This window comes from Manis pentadactyla, chromosome 14 (assembly GCF_030020395.1).
Source record: "Manis pentadactyla isolate mManPen7 chromosome 14, mManPen7.hap1, whole genome shotgun sequence".
NCBI classification, from domain to species: domain Eukaryota; kingdom Metazoa; phylum Chordata; class Mammalia; order Pholidota; family Manidae; genus Manis; species Manis pentadactyla.
Genome location: NC_080032.1, coordinates 22457129 through 22481918, shown reverse-complemented (window position 1 = coordinate 22481918; position 24790 = coordinate 22457129). Strand labels below are relative to the sequence as shown.

Here is a 24790-nt window from a genome sequence, read left to right as displayed (position 1 = left end):
CCCAATCCCCATCCCAGCCCTAGTCAACCACTGATCTACTTTCTGTCTTTATGGATTGCCTATTCCAGGACATTTCATATATATGGAGTCATATATAACGTGGCTTTTTGTGTCTGGTTTCTTTTACTGAGCATAATGTTTTCAAGGTTGTTCCATGTAGTAGTTATGCATACTACTACTTTTTAATTTCTTTTTGCTGCTGGATAACCCATTGTAATGGATATGCCACATTTGACTTATGTGCTCATTTGATGGGTTTTTAGTTGTTTCACTTTTTGGCTCTTATGAATAGTGTTGCAGTAATAGTGCTACAATGTTTTTGTGGACATGTCTTCATTCATCTTGGGTATTTGCTGAGTCATGTGGTAACCCAATGTTCATTATTTTGAAAAACTGTCAGACTGTTTTCCAAGGCAGGTGTACCATTTTACATTCCCACCAGCAGTTTTATCAGGGTTCTGATTTCCCCACACCCTCAATATTTGTTATTGTTTATCTTTTGGATTTTAACCATCCTAGTAGGTATGAAATGCTGTCTTACTGTGGTTTTGATTTTTATTTCCCTAGTAACTAATGATGTTGAGTATCTTTTTATGTGTTATTGGTATTAGCATATCTTCTTCGGAGAAATGTGTTTCAATCCCTATTTTTCACTTGGGTTGTCTTTTTATTGTTCTGGATACAATATATCCAGCCTCTTATGATATATGTACTTTCAAATATTCTCTCCCACTCCATAGGTTGTCTTTCTATTTTCTTGTCTTTTGAAGCACAGTTTTTAATTTTGATGAAGTCCAATTTATCTATTTTTCTTTTGTCACTTGTGCTTTTGGTATATTGTTTTTTAAATTATAAAAGAATATGTAGTAAGGAGCATAATAGGCATAATGCCTGTATCTTTGATTATCTTAAAATGTATGTCTTAAGTTCCAAACATAAGGGGCTCATCATGACTGTAGTTGTTAAGAAAAATTGAAGTCCAATGACCTCTTCTTGAACAGAAGATGTATAGGATATGGCGTATCTCTATTCTTAATAAGCAAACACGATATGGAAAAATCTACATGAAAAATTGTAGGGTGTATTTGTTAGGATTAACTTCAACTGGGAGTGACAGAAAACATAAAATAAAATAATAGTGGTTTGTATGGATATTCCATGATCGTCAAGGTATCAGATTTTTCTGTCTTGTTTCTCTAACATCTCTAACAAGTGACTTCCACTTCACAGTTCACACAAATGTTCATAGCAGCATTATTTATAATAGCCACAGAGTGGAAACTACCCAAAAGTCATGAAACTTGTGAATGGATGTACAAAATGAGGCAATCCATACAACTAATATTACTCAGCAATAGAAAAGAATGAAGTACGTTGGTACATGCTACAACATGGATGAGACTTGAAAGCACTAGAAGCTAGACACAAAAAGATCCTATTGTATGATTCAATTTATAAGAAATATTCAGAGTCAGTAAATCCATAGAGACAGAAAAAAGTGTTTCTAGGGACTGGAAGGAGGTGGAAGTGGGGAGCAATTGGTAATGGATGTGGGATTTCTTTTTGGGGTGATAACATGTTCTGGAATTTAATGGTGGTTGCACCACCTGTGAATATACTAACAAACACTGGAGTGTGTACTTTCAGGCAGTGAATGTTATGGTATGTGAATTACATCTCAACTTAAAATTTTTAAATGCATCTTTAACCCTGTTTTGTAATTTAGTATGATACCTCTATATTATCCGTTAGCCCTTTTTGTTAATACTTTTTGAAACAAGATGGGATATAATGAAATAAAATGTAACTTTGTTGTTTTATGTTAAGCTGTATTCATAAAGTTCCCTTTAGAATAGTTTTCATGGTATTCTGGTTATTTAATTGTTTTTAATAAGCCACTCCAAAACATAGTAGCTTAAAACAATTTATTCTTCCCTCTCATGTTTCTGTCAGTTGATGGGGCTTGGAGGGGCTGTTCTCACTTAGGGGTGTCTCATGCAGTTGCAGTTAGATAGTGGCTGGGTCTGGAATCATCGAAGTCATCCAGGATGATGCACTGACATGACTGGTAATTGATGCCTGAGGCTAAGCTGGGCTATAAATCAGAGTGACTGTACACATGTGGCCTTTCCATTAACTTGGACTCCATACAGCATGAAATCAGCGTGGTGGCTGAGTTCCAAGAGAGTGTTGCAGGATAAAGTGGATGGAGGATAGAGGAAGTGGAGGCTGCCGGTCTCTTAAGGCCCAGAAACCAGCGCCAGGTCACTTCACCTATATATATATACCCTATTGGTCAAAGCAGTGAGAGTCTAGCCCACCCACCCAGAGCGTAAGACACGGACCCTACCTCTCAATGAAGGAATGTCAAAGAATTTGACTATTTTTATTTTACCACTTAGTTATATTTTCATATTAAAATTTAACAAGTACCTCTGGAACTAATTGTATTCTTTCTTTTCCTATAATATTGAACAGATTTGGCCAGTTCTGTGTACAGTGAGATGTTTGTCGGCCCAGATGAGTTTGATTTCTTTCAAATTAGAGTTGATACTGAAATAACATTTTGCTTCAAAGAATTAAAGGTAAACAAAAATGTGTCAAATCAAAAATTTCACTGGTATATTTTTATGAGGATTTCAATTTTTGTTTTTTCCTTCCAGGGAATGCTGACATTTTCAGAAGCTACACATGCTCCTGTATCTATTCATTTTGATTTTCCTGGGAAGTAGGTCCTTGGGAACTTGCCTGAATTTGTTTCTTTTTCTTTTGTTATATAGCAATAATAAACCCTTTAGATCACTTTGCAATTAATTCAAACCTCAGGAATTCCTTTACTACAAACACTTACCAAACTTAAATTAAAGGATGCCATAACATGGCATTTTTAAATTGACAATCGATATTGAAAGATATATTCTTCTGCAGGGTGAAAACATTTATAAATTTGACATGATGCTGAATACATTCCCTAATTAGAAATTTATACATGGCTTAACCAAGTTAAGCCATGAAACTATGATACTTTGTATATTTCAGCACAAAAATTTCAAATGAGATTGGGTTGGGATATTTTATGAAACTGGATCTGATGATTTCTAAGGGCCTGTTCAGATTTTAGGATTATGTTAATTTGTGAAATGACAAAAGGGACTTCTACTTTCACTATTTCTTTTTTCTCCACAATTAGGTAGTTTTCTAAACTTTTCCCAATGCCAATCAGAAAAATAACTGTGATGTTTGCTTTGCCTTTGCCTTTTTTAGACCAATGTCTTTAAGTATTGATGATATGTTACTGGAAGCTAACTTTATTTTGGCTACATTAGCTGATGAGCCAAGTAGAGCATCTTCTCCACAATCACTGTGTCTTTCACAAAAACGAAAAAGGTAAGGCCATGTTTTAACTTCTTTATTGGTTGGGGAAAAGCCACTGCCATCTCACTGTGAAGTAAGTGGCACTCATTGAAGAAACAATTGAGGAGTAAAACATTAGAAGATCAGAAATTTTGAATTAGAAGAGCTATAGTACAACAACATAGAAGATCATAATCTTGCATTTGATACTTGCTTTTTCTCTTCTGATCTAAATTTAACAGGACTGTCTGTTTTACCTTTGCTATTCCCCAAAACTCATTTCCATTTTTAGTAGTATTTTTAAGGAGTGACATACGGATAGCCATTGTTTTTCTCTTTTTTTTCTTATGTCTCTTTTTTTTTTTTTTTTGGTGGGGGTGCTTCACCATAAAAGCGACATAATGTTACTATTGGAAATTGCAAAATACAGAAAAGTATAATGAAGAAAATCAAAATCACCCACAATTGCACCACCTAGAGGAAGCCACTGTTAACAATTGGCTCACTGTATTTTCTTCCACTTTTAATTTTACATATGCTTTGTACAGTTAACCCTTGAACCACATGGGTCCACTTATACACAGATTTTCTCAGTAAATAGATTGGAAATATTGGGAGATTTGCAACAATCTGGAAAAATATTTTCTCTAGCTTTATCACAAGAATACAAGTATATAATACATATGACATACAAAATATGTGAATCAACAGCTTGTTATGGGTAAGGTCAACAGTAGGCTATTAGTAGTTAAGTTTTCTGGGAGTTTAAAGTTATATGTGGATTTTTGACTGTGTGGCAGGAGCCAGTGCTTCTGACCTCCATGTTGTTCAAAGGTCAACTATCTTAAAACAGCACCAGGATCATATAGAGTACGTAGTTTTGTATCCTGTTTTTACCCACAAAGTATATTGTGAACATGTTCCAATATCACTGATTATGACTTGGAAACATGGTCTTTAATGACTGTATAAAATTGTCATACAGATGTAATTTGACTTTTTTTTCCTAACTTGGCCCTGATACCATATTATGATTGTCTCATGCACACTGGGTTGCTTTACTAAAAACTTGCATCTGTAGAATTTCTAAATAATCATATGTGTAAATCTCAACTTTGAACAAGTTCCATGTTATTTCAATATACTCCCTAAACCAGTGTTGTTATTGTCATCCCATGTTGCTCCATTAGTTATGTAAAAATATTTGTTTCAAAGTAAATAACTTGTTCATTTAATCCCTATTAATACCTCAGGTCAGATCTGGTCTGTTCAAATTCAAGGACTGGTAAAAATGCAACCAGCAAGGCCCCGGAATCTATCTCAAGAAAAGTGGCATCAAAAAGCCTTTATCCTAATGAGACCCTCAGAAACACTTCCACACTGGCAAGCTGTGACAGCCCTATAACAAAGAAAACAAATGGAGACGTTACTGAAGTACCAGAAAGCAGTGTCAGCGACGCAGAGGAAGTGCCAGGGTCTCCGTATCACAGGAAGGTAAAAGAAAAATGTTGAGATTTGAGCATGTCTCAATCAAGAATTCTCATCATCTGTCTCCAGCCGACCCTAACTATCCTGAAAACTAATTTTCCTACATTTTGATAGGGGAGAGGCGAAACCAGTCTGAGGCAGATAAAAGACTGATCTATAGAATGTCAGAACAAAATAGTTAAATTATCAATAGCAATCTCTAACAAAGTATATTCAGAGTTGAGATTTGGGTCACTTATTTTTTGAAGACTAAATTATGATTGTTCATAGCATACTTATCTTTGAATACAAGCAATATGCTTAAGTCAGGGAAGGGTTTTGTTGTAGGATTTTTTGGACCAGTCATTGGAGGTTCTGGGTTGTTCCATGAACCATCACTATATTAGCCATGTTATCTGGAGCTTTCACTCTAATCAAAGTTTTCACATTAATCAAAGTTTAATGAGCACTTTCACTTTGAATAAACAGTGGAATTATTTTTTTTCCCTCCAGTTTTCTTGCATGTTCTTTGGAGCAGTTTCTAATGATCAGCAAGAACACATTAGCTACCCTTTCAACAGTCTGGCAACAGCAAGTGACAGTGAAGAGGACACGAATGACAGCTTTCCAACATTCTAACACCGAATGATGACTGAGTCGGCCCCAGCCCATTTGCTGGCTCACCTGCACCTCAAACTGTTTTCACACTTGGTCTGTATTATCTTGGACTTCCTTGAAATAGAAGAGGGGCTTTTGCTTTTCTAAACATCAGCTCATTCAACAACTGTATCTAGAAATAGCTGCTTGTCAAGTGTATATAATTTGCTTTAAATCCATTATGTTACTTGGGAGGCAGAATTTTGTGTGCAGGGATAAAGCTCATTAGAATCATTCAGTTCAATCACATTCACACTACACCTTTTAAAATTTTCTTTACCAGTTTTACAAAGGTGTTTACTTTCTTCAGCAGCCATTTGGAGTGCATCAATATGGCTTGTATAGTTTGGTGACTAGCAGTCAGGTAGCTTTTGTACTCAAGTGCAAACATTTGAGTTTTGATACTTTCAGATATGGTAAAAAATTATGCAGTCTTTCCTCAGGTAATGCAATGACTTTTCTAGTCTGTTGCTTTTTATATCTTAACATAGTCTGTTGCTTTTTTATATCTTAACATTTTAAGTAAGATAACCCCTGGGAAAAAAGTCAAGAAAAAAAATACATAGCCACCCCTTTCACTTTGGAATCACTTTATATGTTGTAAAATTCTCTTATAGCCTTACATTGTTCTGCTTCTCAGATATGATTTAATTTTGCAATGTGATACAGTAAAGAATTTAATAGAAACAATGCCAGAAAATTTCTCTCTTATCTGCCGTACAGCAGCAGCAACCTCCACTCACAACAGCCTGGAGTTGGAATCGAATGAGGTGGACAATGAATCTTTCTCTGTTCTTTCCTTCTTTAAGAATTAGCTTCATACCTGCACAAACAGACTAAAAAATCTGGCACAAAAACAGTTATGTAGTATCTTGTGATACATGCCTTTCTTTCCTGCGAACCTGTTTACAGTCAATTATAACCTGACAAACTAGACTTCTTTAACATCTTATTGTTAAGTCTTTGTGAAACTATCAAATCACAAGGAAATGTTAACTGGCAAGCAAGTATTGTAAGGAATTCATGCACAGAAGTGCCTGAGTGGATTAGTAAACTTTAGAACTGTGAACAGAACTCTAAAACCAAAATGAATTTGGCTCTTGTAGCTTAGTAATGAGTCAGAGCTACCCACAATAACCTAATAAAAACTCATGAGCATCCCAAAATGTTCCTCAGTGAATGAAAATGGGCTTTCACCAAGCTTTGTGCGGAAACTAGCAGTGCCCACATAGTTTCAAGAAGTCCTTTCACACTCTGGGCTAAAGAATTATATACCTTATGCTTACATTAGTGATTAACACCGAATTTCACATATTGCTAACAAATGCAGATAACTACACAGAGAACATTTATACACAAGACTGATTGCAGGTCTCTTTGCTGAAGATAAAATTTCTGTTTCATTCATCAAAATGGTCAGGAGCATTTAGGCTATGAAGGCATCATTAATTGCCTGGATGTAGGTAGCATTGGTCTGTAAAAAAATAGTTAAATTGTATATACTTCGGATTTCAGAATTTGGCACCAGATTTTTTTGTGGCTTCACTCCATACCATTTGGAAGATGCAAAACACTCCACTAGGAAAACATCTATATTTTAAATTCAATTATCAGTCCATTTTGACAACTCTTTGAGAAGTTAAAATGATGTAGTAATCCAGCTGGTAAAAAAGAGCTAAGGTGGATAAACTAGCAAAAGACAGGAAATGATAGCTACAAAGTATGGAGTCACTGCTAGACTAAGAGGCTTGGAAATGAGGACTTGGTAGAGACCTACAAACCCAATGTCAAGGGCTAGTGTCTTATTTAGTTACTATTCAAATTATAAGGACTACACAGATTAGTATAAATACTATATTTATTAAATATCTTTACAGTTTATTTAAATGTATTTACAGAACTATTCCTGCATAAGTTATATTTCAGACATCCAATTCAGGTCACTGACTCTTGGGTAAGATAAATGATGATAGTCTCAACAGAAAAAAGAGGCTCATTAGTATACACAAATTCAAAATTGCTTCATTATTTAACCATCTTTGCCACAAACTACCTGCTAACAAAATTTTGACATGGACACTTTCAATTTTTAGTTGAGAAGTTCAATTTTGCAAAGAAATTCATATTTTTTTAAACAAATAGAATCCAAATGCTTTCTGCTTTATATTTTCGGTTTTCTAAGATTTTAATTTTTTGATACTGTAAAATTTGTTAAATGCAAAAATGTGACATAGTTTCCAGGGAAATTGGATGCTGTAGGTTCTACCAAAGATAGCTGGTATAAGGTGACAAGGAACCACAAACTTTTCAAAAGTACAAATATTTACAGTTCTAGCCAATCTTGTTTACAATCTCCAAAATGCTAAAAAAACTGACATAGTAAATTCCCACAACTCCTGCCTTGTTACTTGACGTGGTTTGGTAGGTTGGTGGTACTGAAGGCTACTGTCTGTCTAGAACAGAGTCAGCCAATAGGAGAGGACACTCTCCCATCATGCACGCAAAACTTGAAATCTAGCTTCTAATCTAGACACAGCCCAACTCCCGGACATGCAACCTTGGAATGGATTTTTTTGTGACTTAGTACCCATCAACCATGTCAAGCCAGTACAGTAATTCAGAACAACACCCCCCCACCCTCAATTTCTTCTTTCAGTTTTGTAAGAGCCTATGGGCTCTACTGCATATCCATTCAGTGAATTTTTGTGCGCAGGCAGCTTTAAGTACACAGGATGAAATAAGGTTCTGATATGTTCAGAGTGCACATTTTAAAACAGAACAAAATAAAAACTTCAAGCATACGATAAAAATATTCACTTTTATAATACAGTATTGCTTTATAAATATAGATGGAAAAGCTATAAACTTTACCGGTCTTTGGTGCATCCAGAGAGGGATAAATAATTTGCCATTTGTAAATTAAAAATCCAAATTTTCTTTTGTTATAAAAGTCCATTACATGAGGCAAATGTGTGTGTGTTTTATACTATTTAATTTAAAATAACACACACATCAAGTTCAGAATTAGACCCACAAGTGGTATATCTTGGTCACACCCCATAAAGACTTGGGTCTCGTGACCTGGAAAATTCCAGTATGGGTCTAACACAGCCTCTGACCCACTGAGAGTAGGAGAGTTACTTGTTAAGCAGCACTCCAACTGAACTCCGGTGGTCATAAAATTAATGCGTAACACAAAAAAGGGAAAAAGAAAACAAAAATATTTTGTGTCACTAATCTATGAGCCAGGTCCAAGGTCGGTTCCACTATGAAACTTATTTCTTGTCCCACTATTTTCAACGTCATCACTGGAACAAACACAGTCAATTTCTAACAATCATATCTCAAAAAAGACTAGGTGATTAAATGAGTTGTGTAAAACACCACCAATCTAGCTTTATAAAGATTGTGTTTGATGGGTTAAATGAGAGCAGAGAAAAGCCAGTGACTTGACCATACTGCTCTTACCAGTAATTAAACGTAGGCATTGAAAAATTAATGCAGAGGCTACATACATCTAACCATAAATAATTAAAAACCCAAACAAAGGAACTGAAATCTTCAGCCTAAGATGTATAAATGTACCTTCCAACAAAATCTTTCTGGATGCAACTTTCTTTACTTTTTAAATACACAGAGACTGCAAATAGTTTGTGCAAAATAAATAACCCGCCACTTGCCACTACACTTCCGTATTTTATCATAGCACAATGGGTCCTCATTATTTAAACAGTCTCCCCCTCCCCTTCCCACCCCACCCTATCTCCTCTACCAACAAGGAATTCCATTATGTTAAGTTAGGGTAGTTAAGGCATTCTGACATGTAATTAAAGTTGATTCAAAATAGGTATCTAACATTATGCCAATTTAGGAATAGTAGATAAATTACTGAACGGCTTACAAATGAATAACTCATTCTTATAAATGAAATGCCTGTTACAAGCATGATGCATTGAAATATAGTAATGACATGTACATGGTACATGTTAAACAATTTTAAATAAAACAAAAGCCTGACAGTTACTCAAATATACAGTACAAATTCACAAAACAATATTTTAAAACAAATTGAGGTAACCTCAAACATAAGTTTTAATGCAATAAACCAAGGAGTAAGTATCTCCTTTAGAGAAAGAGACTTTTTATATTTTCTCATCAGGTTTGATTGCATTTTCATCTATACACCAATGTTACCTGACTTATATATAAAACATGGCTTTAATTTAAGGATTTCTAAGTATATATTTTTTTCTACCACCGAGTTAATGAAGGAAAAAACTGACCCCAAAATATATATCTTTACAGCAGTTGACATACATAAACCTTGTTAAGTTTGAGCTTGCAGATAAGGGGAAAACTGAATTTAGGGTAGTTTTATGAGGCAACTGTACATTGCTTTAAGATGGCTATTAAGAAACTGTAAACATTAAGCTTGGTTCAGAAACCCTTAAATTTCTGGGCACGGCAAATAGATGTCAGATCATCACCAGTTTTCCTCATGTCCTCTGTGCTGCTGCCCCCGTCACAGTGCCGCTTCCACGTGGACTCCTTGCATTTGATGCACGCTCTACCGAAAGCATGGTGGCTAATCAAAGATCTGAGGGTGAGACTAGGAGTACCATGTCCATCAAAAGCCTACAAAACTCAGTTAACAGTTGTCCCTTCTCTACCCATTGGGTCTCTGGGTGTAGAGCCCCCATGTGGAGGCATCATATTAGACAGCTAAGAGGATTTTCAGCCATAACATTAAATTTCTAGGCTTTGTGGAGTTCTACACTCTTGATATTTCCATTAAAATTTTTTGGTAAGGAGTCTCCCCCACCTCTCCTGCGCATCAGGCCACCAGCCTGTGATTCGGACTAATCAATAAACTGCCAAAGCTTTCATTACAGAAACGCAATTTAGCATCTCTTAAAAACCACAAAACATTTGCACCCACAGAACTAAACTGAATTTTTCTTCCGATTTGTAACAAAAAAGCGCCTGGGATCAAGATTTCATAATCCAGGTAATGCTTTAGAGAAGAATTATAAGCCCCTGAAAAATAGGAGTTTATAATGGAAACATAAAGGTACACCCAATCATCATAACAAAGACTGTATAGTACATGTGTAACATTTCTTTTGATGAATAATATGTTTTGAATAGATGTACCATAACATACAATTTGTATTAAACTTTTAAAATCCCTTTCACACACTGTAATTTTGAATTTACCATTATTCAATTTTCAATATTTAAACCACTTTTGAAAAGTAACAGCCATTTTGGCTTTGAAAAACCTCCATTCCATCTTATGAAGTGAAGGGCAAACTTCAAATCTTGATTCTCTTCAAAGCTGCTGGCAGATACAAGCTAGTGAAAGACAGTAGTGGTTCTCAACAAAGATCTCAATGGAATCTCAGAAAGACAGGCATTGGTTCACATCACTGGCCATTGAGATCAGTGGCAAAGAAACATGGTCCTGCCAGCAGGATCAGCACACATGGCAGGGGAGAATTTGGAAAGATGAAAGGAAAAGCAGGAATTGACAACTCAGTGAGTCAGTCTGTATACTCAGCCACTATCGAAAGAAGGACGGTGATGTCATCTGGCTTTCCACCTAAAATGAAAATGAAAATGTATTCACATAGTTTAAAAAAAAAGTCAATAAAAAATGTTAGCCTAACGATTAGCATGTATAATGTGGGAGGAGGCATGGGGAGGGCTGTGCAACACAGAGAAGACAAGTAGTGATTCTACAGCATCTTACTACACTGATGGACAGTGATTGTACTGGGGTTTGTGGGGGGGACTTGGTGAAGGGGGGAGCCTAGTAAACAATGTTCCTCATGTAATTGTAGATTAATGATACCAAAAAAAAAAATGTAAGCCTAAGTAAGTACTATGCAGGTTTGATTTGTCTGTATACTCTATTAGAAAAAAATATTTGATAGAGAAATGTTAAACAAAAACACCAAGAAATTACATGCAATTTAACCGAAGCTTTTAAAAAAACCTTCCTTGCTCTTTTATAGCAAGAGCTCTGTTAAAATGGCCACCAAATCCTGTTTTATAGAAATCACAGTAAAGACAAAATCTGGTTAAGATAAATTCTGCCTGATGAGAAAGTTGCATGCTTCTACCTACAATCCTAATTTGGACAAACATATCCAATGTTTTGAAACTAGGAAGGAATAGTCTTGTATTCTAATTTGCCAAACAGCTATGGCATGTGCTTTTTTCTATTTTAATATTTCCTGGAGGGCTAAGAAATGCTTTACATGTTATAATACTGTATCAGTAAGAAACTGACCAACTTTACTAACTCTGATATGCTACCACCAATATACCATCCCAGCTCTAAGACCAAGCTACTGGCCTGCTCCCAAAGTTACATGCCATTTAGTAATAGAAGGACTCTTCAAGCAAGGACAGTCTAACACCACTTTCCCGTTCAAAACCGGCTGTGGCAACTGGCAGGCAAATACTGTCAATGAGTCCCAGAAAGCCAGAGGAAGGGATACATGAAAGTCAGATCCATGAAGGGCAGAATGTTAAACTGTCAGGAATGTCCAGTCAGAGTTTGGAGGCCTTTTGGGCTCACACCCAAGTAGTGCAGTGGTGCCAGAAAAGGGCTTCAGGTTTCCCATTTCTGCAGCCAATGAAGTTCAGTTCTGAAGGGCATCCTCTGTGGGGAAGACATGTTGACGCGCACTTGCTCTTGTCCTCCAGGGTTAAAGCCTGCTGGCTTTGCTCAGAGCCCACAGGCTCACAGCTGGAAGAGGACACCTCAACATTCCCACCCCTCTAGTTTACCTCACTCCTCAGCCCAGAATGCTCCTATCCTGCTATGTCCAAAATGAGTCTCTATGACCATCCTAAAGAATGCTTACCTCTTACATTCAATCCGTTGTCACATGCAAACTGTGCAAAAGGTGACATATAATTTGGGTCATAGGCCAGCTCATGGGCTTGCTCAGCAATGCTTCTTGCCGTCTGCTGTATACTCTCGTAATTTGAATTCTAAGATGAAAGAATGAGGAGTTAGTTTTATTGCAATACCTCACATGATTTCTGCATACCAGTGTATTTCTTGCAAATATCAGTTGGTAAGACAGTAACATTGATCTAACCACAGTTTTCAGCATTTAAGTTTCATCTATTAGATAAGACATTAAAACACTATGTCTTGAGTAAAAGAGACAAGACTACCAGTGCTGCCTGTATAACATGTCAATCAGAAAGTCCTTTGCTATGGGTGGTTGTGGGTCCTGAAGTTTGGATTTTCATTTTTGCTTTTTTTCCCATTTGAAGTTCTTAAGGTATTCTTGCTAAAATGGGATAGGATTGAAAAGGTGGACTTTTGTAACACTTTAGGGCTGACTTCAAAAGATTCCTTGCTTAGGAATGAACGCACTCCTGGCCAACCACAGTTTGCTTTCCAAGTAAGAGCTGCCAGGTGTCCTACTGAAAATATATTCAGAATTTTACATCATGATGAAAGATTCTTGTCTAGCTGTGTAATCTTGGGTCATACCCTTATCCCTTGCTGCTTCAACTTCATCATCTGTAAAATGGGGATGGGAAACAATGTCCATTTTATCTAACATTCTAAGATTCAGAATAGTCTCAGTACAGATAATAATAGATCTCCACTTCAATGTCCCTGACCAATCTTTCTCAAATAGTAGCTCTCTCTATTCTGTTCCTTCATCCCTTCACCTTGCTTTATTTTTCTTCTTCATTACCACCAGCATAGTATCACCTATTTATTTCTCTGTATTAGCTATCTTCCTCCACTAGAATGTAAGCTTCATGAGGGCAGGGAAGATGTTTCTGCTTGCCACCCTGTCACCAGACAGAGTACAGTGCTGGTACATGTAAGCAACCGATCTTTACTGAACCCCCCAGACAGGCACAACACAGGATTTCATGTGCACAGTCTCAGCTAATCCTCACCACAACCTTATAAAATAGGGCCTTTCTGTATCCCTCATTTTAGGTGAGGAAAATATTGCTTAAAACGTTTAGAAATTCACTCAGTCATACTAATTAGTGGTAAAAATATGAGAGACTAATTTTTCTCGGTACTTTTACAAAGCCAGGAGAATACAGAAAGACTGGTTTTCGCTTCCTTCCACTTTCTGTATGGGCCAAGTCTGAACTTTTTTGTTACTGGTAACCTGTCAGACCACATCAAGGCCCTTAGATGCATGCTGCCTTGGCTGGCTCTGGTATAAGGATTTCCTATGTTTCCCAGCATCAACAACTGCTGAGGTTTGTTATAAGAGGAGAAAAAGACAACCAGGAGCTAACGCCATTAAACACCATTAAAATACAATGAAAAATACAAACAAGAAAATTCTTCATCTGGACTTTCCTACCTTTACCACCCTACTAAAGGTTTGGATGAGAAGCCTTTTTTTTCCTCCTCAAGTTCTCCAACTGTGAATATTTCCATTTACAATTGCTTGAAAGATTAGAACTATTTTTTCCTACATTCATAAAACAGTCCTTTCCAAAACTACAAAGAGAGATAGTGTAACTGAATCAATAAAACTCAGCTGTCCAGAGAAGGCCACTGCTTCCAAGGGTTAACCTTTCAGTTAATTACCTTTAACTTTTTAAGCTCCTGAAGGATCATATAATCAGGCATGTTGTCAAAGAGTCCATCTGTTGCCGTCAGGATAATGTCTCCTAACTGGACATCAAAAGATGTGCTATCAGCAGCATCCGGGCTGTGACAAGGACAGGGTAGGGGCAAGGTTAAGAGAGCCCTTTAGAGGCACGGTTCAAAGTTTTCAATAGGTACTATGTTATAATGTAATTAGGCTTTAAGAAAAACTTTAATAACAGTCAGTAACAGAAACAGCCACCTGAAATTCCTAAGCTTAAAAAAAATAATTGAAAACTGATATATTTCAAAAGCTTAACTGAAACTACTAAAACTGAGTTTTGATGATTAGTCACATGTGGTTTAAGAGGAGGAAGGGTTCTTTTCTGAGTCAGAACTAACGTGCCTCTAAAATCCTAGTGCAAATGAGTCTTTATTTCCTAATTCTTTAGAGCCAAATTCCATCTTCTTTTATTCATTTTCCACACATCAGTTTCCCTGCAGGCTTGACTCTAGTTCTCAGGAGGATATGTTAGAATGGAACAACTGAGTACATGGAAGAGAGCACGCAAACCCTGTAAGAATTAATTCATAGAAAATACCTACAATGGTATTTCTTATCACAGTACTCGCAATTGCTAGCATATTACTAGCAATACTATGTTAGTATTGCTAAGTAATACTCACTCTGGCACAATAAGGACATGTGTCTCCCAGGGTTTACAAAGTGCTCATCATGCATGGGGGCTTAATTATTAGTGTGCCTGGCACATGGCAGGTCTTTAAGAAATATCTAATGAATGAAGAAACAAAGTGGCCCTCCAAATTGGGAAAAAAATTCTTTTTAATATATTGTTAATGAAGAGAACAAGGCAGAGATAGTGTGGGGAGGAAGATCCATAGATATAGATACTTCTACATGCAAAGAATAAATCTGGAAGTTCTCAGAGAAACAGGTAATAGTGGCTGCCTCTGAGGAGGGAATGTGTGGCTGGGGCAAGGATAGATTTTTCAAAACTTCTTTTTGTGTAAAACTTTAAAAAAGATGAGAAATTTTTTTCTCTGACAACACCTGATGAAAACAGACATAAGAATGAGGAGAAAAACCCCACATGGGGAGAAAAGAACAGATCATATACTTGAGAAGTTAATGGCCCCCCAGCGGCCACTTCTCTGTCATTTCCAAAGACTAGCTTCACTGCTCCCAGGCTTCCAAGGTGAGATGCCTTATAATCTGCCTTCACCTATAACTAGGGAACAAGAGCCAGGAAAAAGTTTATACAATGACGAGGAAGAGAGGGTCCAGAACCAAAGCACCCTGAGCTTGACAGAAAAACTCCAAAACTTGTATAAGTGATATGTTATAAAATTTGTGAAGAGAAAACAGAAACAAACGACCCATCCATTATCTGTTGGGAATTTATACAAAGTGCACAGAAAATTTCTGGTTAATCTTCTCTTGACTGAGGAAAGAATTGGCACATCTGAAGTTCTGTGATGGGCTTTGGCAAGGAACAAATTAACTTTCAAGTATACATTTATACAATAAATATTTGTAAAAACAGTTACTAATGTAAAACCTATAAGTTAAGGTTAAAATAATATTTTACAGGTAAAAGGGACCACGAAGAAAACATGCAGCAGGGGAAGAAAGAAAAAAGACAATGAAACTGGCGGAAACAGGTCGATTGCTTCTCTGGAATAAAGAAAAACAATACAAGATACTTCACATTCGCTCAGTCTTTGGAAACTAATCAGTTCTAGAAGTTTAGATTAATGATGAGGTTGACACTGAAGCTCTGTTTTATGCTAAGGTTCTTCTTTCCCCAGGAGTGTCTTTTGCTATTCTGCCTGTGAGAGACTCGCTACCATTGGACAGTTCATCCTCTTCTCCCAACACCCATGAGCTTGGTGTTCCGCCAGCTGCATTCTGCCCATTTTGATTGAACATACTGTGCTGCTGGAAACTTTTGACTGCACTGAAACACGAGCTAAAATCACATGCTAGCAAGCTGTCTCTGGGCTCCTGGGGAAGCAACCTCCACTTCGCTGGCACGCCAAGCTGAGTGCTGCCCTAACCAGACTCTCCAAAAGATAGTGTGTGAGATAGAGCAGGGCTGCCCCAGCATTTAGAAGCCAAAACAAGAAGAATCAAATCAAGGAAAACTAAAACAGTGTCCTCCAAAAACTGTTAGCTGAGCTCTACCAAGGCCTTGGGATTCTGAGTTCTCCCCACTCCAATATGGCTAATATTAATGTGTATTACATCCAACTCAAGAAAGATCTATAATAAAATATTCTTCCAATTATGATAATCCAAAAGTAACAAATGTTTCCTTTTCTCTAGGAGTTAGCAACAGACTTTAGATAAGCAATGCTGAATACCTAATTATACAATACATTCATTCAAGTTTAAAGATGGCAGTAATAATCATTTTATCTTAGTTTGGACTTATGATCTGGCTTACTAAGAACTGTTAAGTAGAGTCAACATGCAGTTGCTAGAATGCTCCTCTTTTTACAAAAGGTTCATTACCCATTTAACATTTATGAATTACCAACAATGTTTGTGCCAGGCCCTGTCAGGTTGTTAAAGGCAATGAAATCTGAGATTGTTTTAGCCTTACTCTGATCTTAGGAAAGATAAACTGTAAACATTGATTAAAAATGTACATTTTGGAAGGCTCTAGACAATTTAAAAATGAGCTGAGAGAAGGTGTCAGAAGAACACGTCAACAGCATCATCACAGAACATATCCAAAACTACTTTGACTCCATTTCCTGCAGGTTAACTTTGCCCTCACAGGTTTCACACAGACTGCAATTTCTTTTTGATGCATATAATAGGAGGCCCTGAGATTCGGGAAGTTATTCTGATAAATAAAGCAAACGTCTGTTTGAGCTCTTCCTTAACAACGTATGCAAAATCTTGCACAGGCAGTGGCATACATGAACAATAACTCATTTCTCAGCACAATTTAACAAATACAACTGTATGTACCATGTGGTCTTGGTATGAAAACCTGACACTCTGTAAGCCTGAAGTAGTGTTTTCATAGTCTTGTCAAACTACTGGGTGTTTATCAGAATTCAACTTGGCTGCAATGTCAAGTTCAAGCAAAATATCTTTCAAAGTCAAACTAAAAAGGTCCTCCTGATAACATTCTCGGTATGGCTTCTTTTTTCACATGAGAATGGCTAAGGGGAATGGGAAGGAACCTGTGGGTGAGCCATGTCCTGCTCACACTTAATGGCCAAGAGGAGAGGTTACCTGTCACTCAAGACGACTCCCTCAGCCTCAGGTGGTGCGATTGAGAGTTGGAATGGAGTGTTGAAGTAATGCTGCTGCTCATCTGATCTGTGCACAACTTCGCCACCCCTCACAACCAGAAAGCCTGAATCACCCAGGTTTGCCGTGTGTAAGCGGTGGCTAGTTCTGTCCAGCACCACAATGCAGGCAGTACTGCTACCTAGAAACAAAAATAATCTTCATTTATTTTCTCTTCCTAGGCTGCTCTTGCATACACATTTTTATAGTATCATCCCAAAGAGCAACATGCCATAATTTGAACCTCCTTTGCCTAAATAGGACCTTTTGTAGATATGCTCTTTATCTCCAACAAATGTCAATAGTAACCTCATCAGGGTCAACATGGTGGGGACAGGAAAAGGGATTTATATTATACATAGTAAGTGAGCCACTAAGATCGGAATTCTTTCATTTGTAGAGACAGAAAATGACAAATATGGCTGGTATTTAACCATACTATTTCAATACGGCTAATCTATGCCAACTGCTCAAAAGCACATTATTGAGATATTAAATTTTAATACTTAAAATGCCAGAATAAAAATGTTACATTCCCCTGACATTTCTTATTAGTTATTGGCAGGAAGCCTTCTCCAACAAAATTCATTAACATTTAAGACAGGGCACATACCTATAATTTTAAATCAGATTTCCATCTGTTGAGGTCATGAAGAACTTTTACTAGAGACTGACTCACTATGAAGTAACAAGACCAATTTTCCCAGGTAACCAGGAATCAACCGGTTCACTTTACAAAGACTACTAATGTTCAGAGAGAAGAGACCATATCCCAAAGAGAGAGCAAAAAGCTCCTGTGTACCTTTGTACACACAGCTCATGTGACGTTTCCCAGACTGAGAGGGGGATCGAACAACTAGTAAGATCACTGTCACATACTAAAATTTAAACCTCTACAGTTCACCAAGATGTTAATGGTCTGTAAATATTTGAAGAAATGATCATCACACTAGTAACCATTTTACCTATGAATTTAAGAGTCGTAGGGGGATAATGTATGGTGTTGGCAAGAATGCATAGAACAAGGTCACTCTCATTCCATGATGAGAGAGAAAAACTACACAGCCTTTCTAAAGGGCAATAAAGCCCTGAAAAATGTGCACAGCCCTTGATCTAGCAATTCTGTTCGTACGAATTTGTCCTAAGAAAACATTTAGAGATGCAAACAAGACTAGTATAAAAACACTATTTAGGATCAGGAACAACTGGAAACAACTTCAATATCTAAAATTAAAGGATTGGCAGGAGAGGGAGGTTGGGTGAAATAGGTGAAGGTCATAAAAAGGTGCAAACTTGGAATAAAATGAAAATTACTCCCCTAAAAAAAAAAAAAGGTGCAAACTTCAAATTATAAAATAAACAATTCATGGGGATGAAAAGTACAGCATAGCGAATACAGTCAATAATATTGCAGTATCTTTGTATGTTGACAGATGGCAAACACTTACCATGGTGAGCATTTTGTAATGCACATAATTACTGAATCACTATGGTGTACACCTGAAACCAATATAATATTTTATATCGACTATACTTCAATAAAAAATAAATAAAATGAAGAAATCGGTTAAATAAATCACAGTGAAGTCTATACACTCTCACATAATACTTAGGAGTACAGACTCTCGAGCCAGCTGGCCTGAGTGAATGCTGGCTCTGCCACTTACAAGCTGTGTTATCTGGGGCAAATTATTTAACCAATCTGTGCCTCAGTTTCCTGACCTACAAAAATAGGCATCACAATAAATACCTCATAGAATGGTCTGTGAAGATAAAATTAGTTAAATCGTATTAAACACTTATAACATTGTAAGTTTGACAGTTACTAAAACTGTTATAGAAATACATTTGAAAATGAAAGGCAACTTACTTGAAACTAGATTACAAGCTAGTATCAAAGTTTTCTTAAAAAAAGTGATCTCAAACTTAACTGTACATCAAAAAGACTGAAATTTACTCTAATTTTTTTAGAGAAGCAATAGTAGGTAAAGTCTAAACTGCTAAGATGACAGTTAAAAAGCAAAACAAAATGCACTTACTCTGGCAATCATCTAGTAATGTATATAATTATCAAGTCACTATGTTGTGCATCTGAAACCAATATAATATTGTGTATCAACTTTATCCCCCCACCAAAATGAAAAGTAAACTGGGTGTGGAACCAGATGTGTTAAATCCCAGTGGTCCATTATTTTCCAGTTGTGTGACTGTGGGCAAGTCATTTATTCTCTCTAGGCCTTAAGTTTCTTCCTAACAAAATGGGGAATAAAAGTACCTATGAACCTACTTCATGCAGCTATTGTGAGCACACAGTAGATTAAATTCTGGTTATCATTACCTTATGCAAAACATACATAGAAAAAAAATCAGGGTGCATAATTACTTAAATATTAATTGTCTTCTTAGTGGAATTATGGGTCATTTCATTTTTGTTATTTTTTCCTTAATGAAAATGTATAAATGAAATACACACACACACACACACACACGCACATATAAAATAATAAAATGAAAAAACACTTAAATTTAAGGACTTGTCTCATGGTAATGTCCAGAAATTCTATTTCATTGTTATCTACAGTATATACATGGGTACTAACCTGACACTCTAATGCTAAACTATCTACTACTCATTTGTTAATGGTCAAAGAAGAGAAAAACACAGGTGCTGTAACAAACTGGCAGTGCTGTCAGATTACCTACTTCACAGCTTGTATTAGAACTGAGATCACCAATTACCCTTCCTTCCTAACTCAATGCACAAAATCTCCAATCATTTATTATTAATAGAATCACCATACAAAAGATATTCTAGAAGCTGGAGGGATTAATCTGAGAATGAAAAAAGACAAATAAGTAGCACAGCCTTGAAAATTCTGCTACAGGAAGGACTCATGTTGACTCATTATTTCACACTGACAAAGCCAGACTATCATTTTGCTATCCTTGTGGCAGTAACCTACTGAGTTAGAATCAAAATGGTCCTCATGAGTGACAGAGCTTTAATATGCAAAGCAGAACCAAGGAAGGAAAGCTTCGCCTTACACAATTATCTGGGCTTGGAGTGTATACCACTCCTCTGCCTCTTCAAATTACTGATGTGCACATGGCTCAAGCCCTGACAGCCTAATACTGGGAGAGAAGCTCATCATTCTTATGTGTTTAGAGAGCAGCAAGCAGGCAAAGAAAAAAGGAAGTGCTGAGAACAACAGCATCGGGTGTTCAGACGACTGACCAATCCAGACACACACCCAAGCAAATCCCTTATACTAAAAGTGAAATATTTTTATCATCTGACTCCTTATTTTATAAATTACTACTAAGCCTTTTGAGTAGCAGAGAGAAAGGGATAACCTCATTAGGATGGATCCCTCAAATTCTTAAAATATGCTTCATAAGACCTAAATCCAGTTATGGTTTCTGAAGAAATACATGTCAACAATTAGCCCACAATGCCAATCTAAATCTAAAAGCAGCTAGAAATTCTCAAGAAATAAGTGATATGGCTATCAGCTTTCCCTTTATATTGGAATTGTTATGGGCTTTTTAGCAGCTGCTGAATTAAAAAAAGAAAAAGGATGAACTAATCTTGTAAAGTTATCATTATTTGCAATTGTACCTGAGGTCAATACAACTCAGTAGCCCATATTTGCCAAAATATGCTTGAGTTTAATTACAAACATCTTAGAGATGTATAGATTAGATGAGAGAGAAGTGTGTGTGTGTCAAACATTGTAAGGAAGGATTATTTCATTATGTCTTTCAGGAGAAAAAGTAAGTATAATATTCCACATAAAAAAACCTCCAAATTTAAGGTCACTCAGTTACATGAGGGTGAGTAGGAAAAGGAAATAGGGATAAGGAAGAAACATAGCAAAAAACAAAGCTTTCAAAGTGCAAAATCAGAGTAGTTTGTTTTGTAACTTCTTATTCCAAGTCACAGTAAACAGCTGGGGAGCATCAGCAGAGGACTCATGGGAACATGCAGAGTGGGGCCCATGGAATCTCTGTTCAGGCTCTCTGTTAGCTGATAGACTACTAGATGGTATTCTGCAATGTCCTTTTTCCTTCAACTTGTTTCTGAGTATTGCATGAAGCTTTGAGTCTTTCCTTTTCACACATACACACAATAAAGATCTCTCCATTTAACATATGAAGGAGGGGTCAGAGGTTAAGTATTTTGTCCCAAGTCATACAGCAAGTTGACAGAGAGGTGCTAGAAATAGAATCTAGAATGTTTCACTGTGCCAAGCAAGCTCCAGATTGCATGTCCAAAATAGCGGATTCAGACAAAGTGGGATATTGAAACCTCAGGACAAGGTTTCTTTTCGCTTAGAAGGAAAACAAGCTGGTTAGTCACAGCGCAGAGAAGATAGAGGATGGCAGCATGATAACAGGAGCCCCTTATTACAAAGCATTTAAACTGAAGGCAAGATTCTACAAAATGGAGATCTCCATTAACACTGAACAGAGGCCGATTTTAAATGTGGATGGTGACTGGGAGGGGAAGCCTTCTAGTAATCAGAAAGATGCTGGCAATTAGCAGAAACTTAATAACACCCTTCAGAGAGCCTGCTTAGAAGGCTGGTAAGTTCCCAGAAAACCATTTAATAAACAAATGTAGAGGCATGGCCAAAGGATGCTGCATTAGCATACCAGATAAACAAACACTAGATATTTGTAAGTTTTCTAGTACAAGATTAACAGGAACCTATTTTGTGCCATGCAACTTCAGGGACTAAGCTCACTGCTAGCAGTCTGGGATGCCTATCTGCAACTTGAACTCCCCATAGCTAATCAACTGAATTTTACATGCCAGACCCCATACTCGTACTTCCTTTCTTGGAGAAAACCACTATCTTGAATTATAAAACCACTTGCTCTTCTTTCTTCTTTTATCATATTTTAGAATATCTAAACAATACAGTTTTTATGTTTTTGAACTTAAAATACATGGCGTCAGACAGGTGGTATTCTGCAATGTCCTCTTTTCCCTCAACATATTCCTGAGTTGCTTTAAATTGTTCCTTTTCAAAATGTGTTTTTCAACTATATATGAACTTTTAGGTTGCTCCCAGTTTTCTGCCATTATATACATGTTACTACGAACATTCTTGTACCTATCTCTTGATACACAGATGTGCTAGTTTCTCTAGTCTACAGTACAGACTTAGAAATAGAACTGCTGTGGCATATTATCTGCTTACAGATAAATAAAGAATAAAGTTTTAGCTTATAGAATAAAGTTTTAACTTTATTCTGTAATTCCAAATTGTTTTCCAAAGTGGTTATAGCTATTTACATTCCCTCCAAGCAGTAGTAAGTATTCTGTTTGAGCTCACAGCTCTCAATCAAAATTTGCTTAATAGGAAGAGCTTCAGAAAAAAAGTTGGGCTGGTAAGTTATCTTCTTGGTTTGTTATTAACTGTCACCTGAACTCCTTTAGAGAGGAAAACACATAGGATATCTACTTACCAAGCAAAGGTACTTTATTTTGCAGCAACTCACAGTAGCTTGTGGTGAGGATTCCAATGGGATTACTTGGGATGAACCGTCCTTCTTTTACTAACCGTTCACAGGTCCGCATTAAAGTCCCTGAGAACTGAGATGGATCAACTCCATAGTCTCTCCATCCTCCTACACCATCTGCAACCCCTAAAAAATTTTAAAAATTAAAAATTAAAAATATTAAATACATTTCAAGGATGTTCTTACCAATTTCTCAGGAATTCTTACTTTGTCACTTCCTAATAGTTAACTCTACTACATACTAATACATATATTTACCCTGAAATTCAGAATAAAAGATGCTCAAAGTTAATGTATTATACATGAATACTCATTCTTTACTTAGAATTTGATCTTTCATATATGATGATAAACATGTGGGTTACCACAGGGTGGCACTGACTACTGGCTAAAAGTTCAATTTCAGCAGGATTTCTTTGTATAGAGGTATCTGTGTTATGAATCTGTTATATTTTAAAAGAATGAAAATTGATTTTTTTTTAAAGTGCCGATGCTAGTGATTATACAGCTGAACCAGAGCTGACGATAATTAATACCAAAAGCAGCAAACTTTTAACTTCAACTATTGGTCAATAACTGTGAAATAAAGAACAACATAAGAACATATTCCACCTTCTCCTCTTCCCTCAGAGACAACCACAATCCTGTACAGGGCTGTACTGTCCAATACAACAACGACTACCACACATGGCTATTGGGCACTTGAAATGGGGCCGGTCCAAACTGAGAAGTACTCTAGGTATAAAAGTCACACTGGATTTTGGAAGCTTAGTGTGAGAAAAAGGGTAAAATAGCTCTTTAATTTTTATACTGATTACATGTCAAAATACTATTTTGGATATACTGTGCTAAAGAGAATACATTATTAAAATTAATTTCATCTGTTTCTTTTGATTTTTAATGAACCTGAATACCAGAAAATTTTAAGGAACATGTAAAGCTCACATTATATTTCTATTGTACAGAACTGGTACAGAGATTTTCACAGGTCCATAGAGCTATTGTTGAGTCCCATCTTAGTAAGACGCCTTTGTCAAGAGGAAACAAGTGTTCAGTAAAGTCAGTAGGACATCAAAGTCAACATGATAACATTTCCCAATCAGCCCCATGCAAAACACCAAGCTAATTGTCCAGTAAAGAGGGTGACAAATAACTTATCATTGGGGCAGCAACTTTCCCCATCTTTTGTGACCAACCAATAAGCAAAATTTCACTTTGGGGCAATTCCAAATTAATTGATTAGGTAATATGATGTCTGAGATCTGTGTCAAAACAACAGGGAGGTGGAGTGGTGGACTGGCAGCTATGAATGGATAACTGAAGTTGAAGGGGAGGTACACTCATCTTTCTACTTGGAGATATATTTGAAATTTCCATTATACAAAGTTTAAATGGTAATGATGATAGCTATAAAAATGATCCTTCTGCCTGTTGTGCACAGACCAAGAGCAGGAAAAGGGGAAGAGTCAGGAATCTGTCTCAGTAGCTCAACTGTGAAATGGTGGCAGTGCAGTCAGAGCACAGGGATTTGCGATCCAGAAATGTGGGTAGTTTGGATTGAGATGTGCTGTTAAATGTAAAATAGATTCTGGATTCTAAAGATGTTGTACCAAAAATACTGTAAAATATCTTGGTAATAGTTTTTTTATATTAAAATAGTTTAGATATATGAGGTTAAATAAATATATTATAGGTGGACTGGATGGGGGACAGTGGTCATGGGAGAAAGAGAAGCATCAGGGATGACTGAGATCTACCTTACCAGGAAGAAATATCACCTTTTTCTGTGTTTTTCAAGCAGCTGTGAGGATATTTAGAAATTCTTAGGAGAATTTAGGAGAGTTTAATAGGAACTTCTT

The 24790-nt window shown here is 36.6% G+C and overlaps 2 protein-coding genes across 6 annotated transcripts in view; one reads left to right on the top strand and one right to left on the bottom strand.

Moving 5' to 3' along the window:
• RAD9B (RAD9 checkpoint clamp component B) overlaps positions 1-17334 on the top strand; it is a 34944-nt gene extending 17610 nt beyond the window's left edge. For 2 of the 4 annotated variants that reach the window (XM_036929162.2, XM_036929164.2), the window contains 4 exons: positions 2479-2728; positions 3265-3387; positions 4608-4848; positions 5335-6311. In XM_036929162.2, coding sequence (XP_036785057.2) covers positions 2479-2728; positions 3265-3387; positions 4608-4848; positions 5335-5460 — 740 coding nt within the window. In that variant the 3' untranslated portion in view covers positions 5461-6311. Of the gene's footprint in view, positions 1-2478; positions 2729-3264; positions 3388-4607; positions 4849-5334; positions 6312-15686 lie in introns of those variants that run through there. The other 2 variants (XR_008993631.1, XM_036929163.2) reach the window with 2 other exon arrangements.
• PPTC7 (protein phosphatase targeting COQ7) overlaps positions 1-24790 on the bottom strand; it is a 57571-nt gene that overhangs the window by 13338 nt on the left and 19443 nt on the right. The window contains exons 2-6 of one of the 2 annotated variants that reach the window (XM_036929165.2): positions 22878-23057; positions 17346-17544; positions 14075-14198; positions 12354-12483; positions 7319-11080 (exon numbers count right to left, since the gene is read on the bottom strand). In XM_036929165.2, the coding sequence (XP_036785060.1) occupies positions 11022-11080; positions 12354-12483; positions 14075-14198; positions 17346-17544; positions 22878-23057 (692 nt within the window). In that variant the 3' untranslated portion in view covers positions 7319-11021. Of the gene's footprint in view, positions 1-7318; positions 11081-12353; positions 12484-14074; positions 14199-17345; positions 17545-22877; positions 23058-24790 lie in introns of those variants that run through there. The other variant, XM_036929167.2, reaches the window with a different exon arrangement.